At 50.1% G+C, this 11,042-nt stretch overlaps 1 protein-coding gene and 1 pseudogene across 1 annotated transcript; both read right to left on the bottom strand.

The window, feature by feature from the left end:
* Nucleotides 1-40: 40 nt before the first annotated feature.
* Nucleotides 41-1,456, bottom strand: LOC132486025 (Golgi-associated RAB2 interactor protein 3-like; the record flags this gene model as incomplete). Its single annotated transcript, XM_060092678.1, has 2 exons — nucleotides 41-103; nucleotides 878-1,456. Coding segments are annotated over 2 exons (642 nt in total), but the record flags the coding sequence as incomplete, so codon positions are not given.
* Nucleotides 1,457-5,422: 3,966 nt separating this feature from the next.
* Nucleotides 5,423-9,298, bottom strand: LOC132486877 (Golgi-associated RAB2 interactor protein 3-like; annotated as a pseudogene).
* Nucleotides 9,299-11,042: the final 1,744 nt, after the last annotated feature.

Below are 11,042 nucleotides of genomic sequence, written 5' to 3' on the forward strand. Positions count from 1 at the left end.
TCCCTCCTGCTGATCCTTCGGCGCTTTTTGTGGGTCCAGTCACGTCACGAAGCTTGTGAATCCCAGCCTCATCCTGATCCCTTTCTCTGTGGAGCTCTGTGGTCTGAGCCAAGGGGAGGAGAATCAGGTAAGATAGAGATGACAGAAAGTGAGATCTGAACTGTCTGCTCCTCTCTCCTCCTGGAGCTGAGCAACTCAAGGGCTTATACTTAGAATAACCTTTGAAATCACCCAGTCTAAGCTCCCATTGGATGCAAGATCCCATCTACTGCACCACTGTCAAACGGCCACTCCATTTTACTTGAACAGTCCCAGGGTCAGGGAAAGCACTGATACAATTCTCCATGATATACACTTTAATTTTATACCCTTGTGCTTCTCTCTCTGCAGGACAGACTCCTAGAAGTGGGGTTCCTGGGTCAAGGGATGCACACCTTCTGCATTTTGGTGACTACACGGGTTGGGCTGATTTGAATCAGCATGTCGGCGTCACGGGGAGACACAACGAAGGAAGGACTTCCTAACTGTGAATGATGTTCCACAACTGATGAGACTACCTGGGCTGGGGTAAGTGTTCAAGAAGCGACCAGACAATCAGGATGCTGTAGAAGGGATTACAGCCCTGGTGATGAGACCAGTGCAGCTGATATGATACCTAAGGTCTCTCTGAAATTCAGCCCTGTGGGACAAGGTGGAGAAGCACTCGGAACCTCTCCAGTGTGGTGAATCCCATAGTGATAGCTCGTTTGTCCCTGACCCTTTTCAACAATAGAAGGTATTTCCCAGGCGAGTCTCAGAGAGCACCAAAGGCTATGAAGGCCCTGCTCTCCCAAAGCACCCTGCCCCGGGTTCTTGAGTCTCTGTGGGTGCTTCCCACTAGGATTTTGGCATCCTCTGTAGTCGCTGCATCTCCAGTTTGGAGCATCGGGGTACTGCTGTAACTGACTACCGGTGGTCTCAGGATATAGACAAGCTTTTCCCAATGGGAAAAGAGGTCTTTTTGTGCATCGGAAGAGGGGCACAGCTGCAGATAGAAAGTACGGCCGGTAGCAAGATTCAGGCACAGCTGCTGTTTCTCACGGTTGTGGATGGAGATCTTGACAAACTTCAAGGGAAGCAGCCTGGTGAGCTCTAGGGTCTTCAGGGGCTTGCAACCTCTCCCCTTGGTGATCCCGGCGCATCTGACATGCTCGTCACAGACTTTCGTTGTTTGGGCCAGCAGCATGACGTCAGGTAGTGGGAAGAGGGGGCTGGTGGATGCGACGCCCACAGTCACCCTTCGGACGCGGATGTCTAGGTCAATCAGTTCTCCTTCCTTGCTGACCTGGATAAAGTCGCTCTCAAACATGGGAGCGTACTTGAAAATGTCATACTCTCCTCCCTCGTACAGTTGTCGTTGCAGGACCCCCATGGAGGTCCTCAACACCCCCACTGAACAGTAGCTATTGGCCATGTAATGAGGTGAACTCCCACTGCTCATGGCTCTCTTCGTTCAAGACAGAGCCACCAGCCACAAATTGAGTCTCGGAGAGAGAGAGGGAACGAAAGCAACTCGTCACCTCCCTGCAGGACTCTGCCAGAGTCTCTTGGCCCGACCATATTTATACCGCAAGTCCTTTGTGACCCGTCACCATCACATCGCACACCCCTTGGTTGAGCCTCCAAGTCCCCACCCCCTTGGGGCAGGCTCACCAGCCTCCCCCTAAACCAACCACCATGTCCATAGGGAACAGGCTGACCCTGCCAGGGTATAGGTGTGGGTAGGCTGGATAGTCTTTGTAATCAAAAGGTTGAGAAAACCCTCCTGCTTTTGTAAATATCTGGGTGGTTTCCAGTCTTGTTGTTGTTACAAATCTCCCTGCAGGGATCATCTTCGTGCTTCTGCTGAATGATGTCCTGGGGATAAAATCCTGGAAGTGGACTGTGTCCTTGCTAAGGGCAGGCATCCTATGGGAATTGCTGTTCTCTGTGCCCCCAGCGTATATAACACAGTGCTGGCAGGAACTTAGAAAGAGTGCTACCTGTCAGAGTCCCATTGGTACTGTCATTTCCAGGATATGGAGAATTTTCTCACCCATTTTCTCTTTTCAAGGAGGCTAACTTTTGTTTATATTTACATTTATATTTATATTTTTTACAGTTTTAGAAACTTTTTATTGTGAAATATAACACACATTCATGAAAGTGCAGAAACCATAAATATAGCTTAATGAGTAACAAGAAAGTGAACACCCTTGTAGCTGCCACCCAGAGCAAGAAATAGAACCCTGCCAGCCCCTCTTCTGCATGCTCCCTCCCCACAAAGGGAACCCAAACTTGGTTTGTATTTTTTTTCTTTTCCTTCTTCTTTTTTATTGATGTATAGTTGATTTACAATGTTGTGTTAATTTGTGTTGTGTTAATTTCTTCTGTTAATTTCTGATTCAGTTTTTTGTATACATACATTCTTTTTCATATTCTTTTCCATTATGGTTTATCACAGGATACTGAATATAGTTCTCTGTGCTCTACAGTAGGACCGTGCTGTTTATCCATCCTGTAGTTTGTATCTGCTAATCCCAAACTCCCAATCCTTCCCTCCTTGACCCCTGCTTTTTTTTTTTTTTTTTTTTTTTTTTTGCGGTACGTGGGCCTCTCACTGTTGTGGCCTCTCTCGTTGCGGAGCACAGGCTCCGGAGCCATGGCTCACGGGCCCAGCCGCTCCGTGGCATGTGGGGTCCTCCTGGACCGGGGCACGAACCCGTGTCCCCTGTGTCGGCAGGCGGACTCCCAACCACTGCGCCACCAGGGAAGCCCGAAGCTGAGCTCTTGAACTGGAGTGACCCTTCCGAGAGGGTCTGTGTTGGGCTACGATGGCCTGACCTTCACACTCCACGTCAATCATTTCTTGCCGTGCACCTCGGGTGAGGAACCCAGGCAATTTCCAAACTCACTGCCAGCTGAAGGCTTTCTGTGGGATGCACCCCCAGCAGCTGGGGCCACAAGTCCTTCGTTGAAGAAATGCACCCCACGTGGATATTTCAAATGGAACGGTGTCTTTCAAAACATACTCTCCAATCTCCTCATTATATAGATCCTGTGGCCAAAAATAGGAAGTCACATAAAGTCCCATATTAACAACCCCCCCAGCCAAATACTTCTTTTCACAGAAACCACAGTACCCTCCACAAAGTGCACATTTGATCAGGCCACTCCCCTATTGAAAACATATCATGGCTTTGCATCCCTCCAAGGTCAGAAATCAAAATCCTTTAAATGGACCTCAAAGCCTTGCATGGCGTGGCCCCTGCTGTGTTCCCCAGCATCACATCACGCTTGCTGTGCCAGCCACGACACTGCCTTCAATATGCCTCCCACCATAGCACGTCTTCAACAATCCTGTGAAGGACCTTATTTTGCTGTAGGGAAAAAAAAACCCTTTCTAGTATGTATGTGTGTTGCCAGACTTGAAGTTTGGGACATTGGTCAGTCTGTAATCAACCATCCATTGCCTCATTGCACTTGCAGCTGCAGAATTGCTACCATGGTGATGAATATTGCTGTCCAAAATACTGGCCTTGATCTGATAGGGTGTACTGACTTACTACCCAAATTGATGTCTCCCTCCAGAGGAAGATGCCTGTTGCTTTGAAATACATAGGTATCTGTGCACGTGTCTCTTGATGAACTGTCAAGATAGAAAAGGAAATCCAGAGAAAGTGCCAGGCAGGGCACGTTGCGGTGGGCAAGTCCCCACCTCCACTTTACTACTGCACTGGAGGTGTAAACTGTGTCAACTGTGGGTCTGCTCAGCGAACGCCCTGCATAGTGGACTAACTAGGTTCACGTTAAAGAAGTCCTTTGGGGTGAGGGAGTGAGAATGCCTAATACACGCTAAGAAAGACAAAAGGTAAAGCCAAGGGTACAGAATCCTAAGATGAAGCTGTTTTAAGTAGGCTGATTCAGCCTCTGGCATAGTGAAAATCTGGGGCTCTGAGTCAAAGGCTTGGGAAAGAGTTCCCCTTTATCTCCCTCCTCTACCCCGTAACTCCTCACATTTCCGGAAGGCTTCCCCCAAATCCCTCTCAGGTCTTAGAGAACATGGCTCTTTCTCTCCTCTTACCAAGACCCACTGCTTCAAGAGTGAACTCCAAGGACACATTGATCCCCGCAATCTATTGGTCTTTGTGTATCGGAAATCACAAGATGGGATTTTCCAGCCACCCACCAGAGCAACTGAGAAGGGCTTCCTCTCATCCTCCCAAGCTACCACTCCTCCCAGAATCCGTATCTTATTTCTCACCTCCTCCACCTCTACCACTTAATTTGCTCTGCAGAGAAAGTCCCTAAGTTTTACTGGAAACCCAACTTCCATCCTAGTAGACCCTGTTGTCACAGAAGGGAATGAGCAGAGAATTGCAAGGCTAGCAGATGACTCCCCGGTTCATACAAAGACACATGGGGCTTCCCTGGTGGCGCAGTGGTTGGGAGTCCACCTGCCGATGGAGGGGACACGGGTTCGTGTCCCTGTCCGGGAAGATCCTACATGCCGTGGAGCCGCTGGGCCCGTGAGCCATGGCCGCTGAGCCTGTGCGTCCGGAGCCTGTGCTCCGCAATGGGAGAGGCCACAGCAGCGAGAGGCCCGCATACCGCAAAAAAAGAAAACCCAAAAACAAAAAACACACATGGTTCTCAGAGGCATTCTTCTCAAATCCAACGGTGGTTAACTGTTATCAACAGTTACTCTAATCCAACTGTTATCAACTGTTGTTAACAATTGAATGATTTTCATGGACTCATGAAATTTATTTACAACTTTTTTTTAAATTGGAAAGACTTTTTTATGATGGGCATTTAAGAATGCATAATCTCAGTATGAAATGAGATTTCATAATCTCATTTATGATTTTTTTTATTTTTAGAATCGCTTTCCACATGCATACATAATTTGCATAGTTCATCAGTACAGAGCATTTTGGATTATTCTGTTATTCCTTAACAATACCTCTAAACCTTTCTTGTGTTCCTGGATAGTGAGTATTTATGTCCCTTAGTTTCTTTATCTTATAGTTCTTGAAAGATCTCTTTCAGACTTTGTCATCCATCTCTTGTGCATATATTGAAAGGAAAACAACAGTGAAACAAATTGGTTGAGATATTTCTAAGGCAGTGACTGCCACTTGGCTGACAGCAGTATAAAAATCATCCTGATGTCAGAGATGTTAAAATAAAATGGAAACGATAATACATTCCCATGGACATACGGCTTTGCATAAGAGCTTTTCCTCCCAGACCATCCCTCCCTTCTTTTTACCCTACAGAAATCCAGTATTGTGAATTTTGTGTTTATCATGTCCTTGTTTTTTTCTCCCCTTTTAGCAAATGTGTGCTAAACATGGAAGCCAACCGGGGCTTTGTCTGCCTCTCAATGGTCATGTGTGAGCCTTGTTTCTGAACCAGGAATGACTCTGAAGCTCCTAAAGAAGGAGAGGATCTTACTGGATGTCTTACTTAGAGTCCCTGAACTGGTGGCGGACTGGCTGTTCCTCAGTTTGCGAGCTGTCCTCCCGTCCTTTGTCAACTTTGGAGTTTCCATGGCCAGATGAGGACCAGTGGGAGGATGATTTCTGGGTCTTGTCCCCTCCTGTCCTGTGGTGACCTTCACGTGTCCTGCGGTGATGGGAACTTTTCCTCGATGAAGACGTGTCCTTCTTTTCTTTTTTTCTCTCCAGGCTTCATCCCTGGGGTGGAAGCCCTTCTGGCTTCCATCCCGTTCAGACATGTAGCCTTCAGTCTGCAAGGTGGAGACCACGGGGTCTGCGACCTTCCCTTCAGCTCTTCCAGCAGCACGCTTGCTGGTTGTGACTGCAACTGGCAACACCATGCTCATGCTGCTCTCTGGACCATCTCCCACCGTCGAGGATGTGCTGGCATCATCCGCCAAGACCAGGTTCATGTCCTGCAAGGATAAACTGGCAGCACCTGTAATGTCCTCGCTGGATCCGCTTTCTCCTGGATCCTTGATGGTGGCTCCCGCCAGGCCCATGGTCAACCCTGCCGCTGATCCTTTGGCACTTGTCACGGCTGCAGTTGATCCATGGGGGGCACCTGCAATGGCCTCGCCAGATCCGCTTTCTCCTGGATCCTTGATGGTGGCTCCAGCCAGGCCAATGGCCATTCCTGCCGCTGATCCTTCGGCGCTTTCCACGGCTGCATTTAATCCATGGGGGGCACCTGCAGTGGTCTCACCGGATCCGCTTTCTCCTGGATCCTTGATAATGGCTTCCGCCAGGCCCATGGTCATTCCTGCCGCTGAATACTTCGGCACTTTTCACGGCTGCACTTGATCTATGGGGGCACCTGCAATGGCCTCGCTGGATCCGCTTTCTCCTGGATCCTTGATAATGGCTCCCCCCAGGCCCATGGTTAACCCTGCCGCTGATCCTTTGGCGCTTTTCACGGCTGCAGTTGATCCATGGGGGGCACCTGCAATGGCCTCGCCGGATCCGCTTTCTCCTGGATCCTTGATGGTGGCTCCAGCCAGGCCCATGGTCATTTCTGCCGCTGATACTTCGGCGCTTTTCACGGCTGCATTTGATCCATGAGGGAAACCTGCAATAGCCTCGCCAGATCTGCTTTCTCCTGGATCCTTGATAATGGCTCCCGCCAGGCCCATGGTCATTCCTGCCGCTGATACTTCGGCGCTTTTCACGGCTGCACTTGAACTATGTGGGCACCTGCAATGGCCTCGCCGGATCTGCTTTCTCCAGGATCCTTGATGGTGGCTCCTTGATGGTGGCTCCCGCCAGGCCCATGGTCAACCCTGCCGCTGATCCTTCGGCGCTTTTCACGGCTGCAGTTGATCCATGCGGGGCACCTGCAATACCTCGCCAGATCCACTTTCTCCTGGATCCTTGATGGTGGCTCCAGCCAGGCCCATGGCCATTCCTGCCGCTGATCCTTCTGCACTTTTCACGGCTGCACTTGACCTATGGGGGCACCTGCAATGGCCTCGCCGAATCCGCTTTCTCCTGGATCCTTGATAATGGCTCCCCCCAGGCCCATGGTTAACCCTGCCGCTGATCCTTTGGCGCTTTTCACGGCTGCAGTTGATCCATGGGGGGCACCTGCAATGGCCTTGCCAGATCCGCTTTCTCCTGGATCCTTGATGGTGGCTCCAGCCAGGCCCATGGTCATTTCTGCCGCTGATACTTCGGCGCTTTTCACGGCTGCATTTGATCCATGCGGGAAACCTGCAATAGCCTCGCCGGATCTGCTTTCTCCTGGATCGTTGATAATGGCTCCTGCCAGGCCCATGGTCATTCCTGCCGCTGATACTTCGTCGCTTTTCACGGCTGCACTTGAACTATGTGGGCACCTGCAATGGCCTCGCCGGATCCGCTTTCTCCAGGATCCTTGATGGTGGCTCCTTGATGGTGGCTCCCGCCAGGCCCATGGTCAACCCTGCCGCTGATCCTTCGGTGCTTTTCACGGCTGCAGTTGATCCATGGGGGGCACCTGCAATGGCCTCACCGGATCCACTTTCTCCTGGATCCTTGATGGTGGCTCCCGCCAGACCGGTGGTCATCCCTGCCGCTGATCCTTCGGCGCTTTTCACGGCTGCAGTTGGTCCTTGGGGGGCACCTGCAATGGCCTCGCCGGCTCCGCTTTCTCCTGGATCCTTGATAATGGCTCCCTCCAGGCCCATGGTTATTCCTGCCGCTGAATACTTCGGCGCTTTTCACGGCTGCACTTGATCTATGGGGGCACCTGCAATGGCCTCGCCGGATCCGATTTCTCCTGGATCCTTGATGGTGGCTCCCGCCAGGCCCACGGTCATCCCTCCTGCTGATCCTTCGGCGCTTTTTGTGGGTCCAGTCACGTCACGAAGCTTGTGAATCCCAGCCTCATCCTGATCCCTTTCTCTGTGGAGCTCTGTGGTCTGAGCCAAGGGGAGGAGAATCAGGTAAGATAGAGATGACAGAAAGTGAGATCTGAACTGTCTGCTCCTCTCTCCTCCTGGAGCTGAGCAACTCAAGGGCTTATACTTAGAATAACCTTTGAAATCACCCAGTCTAAGCTCCCATTGGATGCAAGATCCCATCTACTGCACCACTGTCAAACGGCCACTCCATTTTACTTGAACAGTCCCAGGGTCAGGGAAAGCACTGATACAATTCTCCATGATATACACTTTAATTTTATACCCTTGTGCTTCTCTCTCTGCAGGACAGACTCCTAGAAGTGGGGTTCCTGGGTCAAGGGATGCACACCTTCTGCATTTTGGTGACTACACGGGTTGGGCTGATTTGAATCAGCATGTCGGCGTCACGGGGAGACACAACGAAGGAAGGACTTCCTAACTGTGAATGATGTTCCACAACTGATGAGACTACCTGGGCTGGGGTAAGTGTTCAAGAAGCGACCAGACAATCAGGATGCTGTAGAAGGGATTACAGCCCTGGTGATGAGACCAGTGCAGCTGATATGATACCTAAGGTCTCTCTGAAATTCAGCCCTGTGGGACAAGGTGGAGAAGCACTCGGAACCTCTCCAGTGTGGTGAATCCCATAGTGATAGCTCGTTTGTCCCTGACCCTTTTCAACAATAGAAGGTATTTCCCAGGCGAGTCTCAGAGAGCACCAAAGGCTATGAAGGCCCTGCTCTCCCAAAGCACCCTGCCCCGGGTTCTTGAGTCTCTGTGGGTGCTTCCCACTAGGATTTTGGCATCCTCTGTAGTCGCTGCATCTCCAGTTTGGAGCATCGGGGTACTGCTGTAACTGACTACCGGTGGTCTCAGGATATAGACAAGCTTTTCCCAATGGGAAAAGAGGTCTTTTTGTGCATCGGAAGAGGGGCACAGCTGCAGATAGAAAGTACGGCCGGTAGCAAGATTCAGGCACAGCTGCTGTTTCTCACGGTTGTGGATGGAGATCTTGACAAACTTCAAGGGAAGCAGCCTGGTGAGCTCTAGGGTCTTCAGGGGCTTGCAACCTCTCCCCTTGGTGATCCGGGCGCATCTGACATGCTCGTCACAGACTTTCGTTGTTTGGGCCAGCAGCATGACGTCAGGTAGTGGGAAGAGGGGGCTGGTGGATGCGACGCCCACAGTCACCCTTCGGACGCGGATGTCTAGGTCAATCAGTTCTCCTTCCTTGCTGACCTGGATAAAGTCGCTCTCAAACATGGGAGCGTACTTGAAAATGTCATACTCTCCTCCCTCGTACAGTTGTCGTTGCAGGACCCCCATGGAGGTCCTCAACACCCCCACTGAACAGTAGCTATTGGCCATGTAATGAGGTGAACTCCCACTGCTCATGGCTCTCTTCGTTCAAGACAGAGCCACCAGCCACAAATTGAGTCTCGGAGAGAGAGAGGGAACGAAAGCAACTCGTCACCTCCCTGCAGGACTCTGCCAGAGTCTCTTGGCCCGACCATATTTATACCGCAAGTCCTTTGTGACCCGTCACCATCACATCGCACACCCCTTGGTTGAGCCTCCAAGTCCCCACCCCCTTGGGGCAGGCTCACCAGCCTCCCCCTAAACCAACCACCATGTCCATAGGGAACAGGCTGACCCTGCCAGGGTATAGGTGTGGGTAGGCTGGATAGTCTTTGTAATCAAAAGGTTGAGAAAACCCTCCTGCTTTTGTAAATATCTGGGTGGTTTCCAGTCTTGTTGTTGTTACAAATCTCCCTGCAGGGATCATCTTCGTGCTTCTGCTGAATGATGTCCTGGGGATAAAATCCTGGAAGTGGACTGTGTCCTTGCTAAGGGCAGGCATCCTATGGGAATTGCTGTTCTCTGTGCCCCCAGCGTATATAACACAGTGCTGGCAGGAACTTAGAAAGAGTGCTACCTGTCAGAGTCCCATTGGTACTGTCATTTCCAGGATATGGAGAATTTTCTCACCCATTTTCTCTTTTCAAGGAGGCTAACTTTTGTTTATATTTACATTTATATTTATATTTTTTACAGTTTTAGAAACTTTTTATTGTGAAATATAACACACATTCATGAAAGTGCAGAAACCATAAATATAGCTTAATGAGTAACAAGAAAGTGAACACCCTTGTAGCTGCCACCCAGAGCAAGAAATAGAACCCTGCCAGCCCCTCTTCTGCATGCTCCCTCCCCACAAAGGGAACCCAAACTTGGTTTGTATTTTTTTTCTTTTCCTTCTTCTTTTTTATTGATGTATAGTTGATTTACAATGTTGTGTTAATTTGTGTTGTGTTAATTTCTTCTGTTAATTTCTGATTCAGTTTTTTGTATACATACATTCTTTTTCATATTCTTTTCCATTATGGTTTATCACAGGATACTGAATATAGTTCTCTGTGCTCTACAGTAGGACCGTGCTGTTTATCCATCCTGTAGTTTGTATCTGCTAATCCCAAACTCCCAATCCTTCCCTCCTTGACCCCTGCTTTTTTTTTTTTTTTTTTTTTTTTTTTGCGGTACGTGGGCCTCTCACTGTTGTGGCCTCTCTCGTTGCGGAGCACAGGCTCCGGAGCCATGGCTCACGGGCCCAGCCGCTCCGTGGCATGTGGGGTCCTCCCGGACCGGGGCACGAACCCGTGTCCCCTGTGTCGGCAGGCGGACTCCCAACCACTGCGCCACCAGGGAAGCCCGAAGCTGAGCTCTTGAACTGGAGTGACCCTTCCGAGAGGGTCTGTGTTGGGCTACGATGGCCTGACCTTCACACTCCACGTCAATCATTTCTTGCCGTGCACCTCGGGTGAGGAACCCAGGCAATTTCCAAACTCACTGCCAGCTGAAGGCTTTCTGTGGGATGCACCCCCAGCAGCTGGGGCCACAAGTCCTTCGTTGAAGAAATGCACCCCACGTGGATATTTCAAATGGAACGGTGTCTTTCAAAACATACTCTCCAATCTCCTCATTATATAGATCCTGTGGCCAAAAATAGGAAGTCACATAAAGTCCCATATTAACAACCCCCCCAGCCAAATACTTCTTTTCACAGAAACCACAGTACCCTCCACAAAGTGCACATTTGATCAGGCCACTCCCCTATTGAAAACATATCATGGCTTTGCAT

The sequence above is a fragment of the Mesoplodon densirostris genome, chromosome 3 (assembly GCF_025265405.1).
Source record: "Mesoplodon densirostris isolate mMesDen1 chromosome 3, mMesDen1 primary haplotype, whole genome shotgun sequence".
NCBI classification, from domain to species: domain Eukaryota; kingdom Metazoa; phylum Chordata; class Mammalia; order Artiodactyla; family Ziphiidae; genus Mesoplodon; species Mesoplodon densirostris.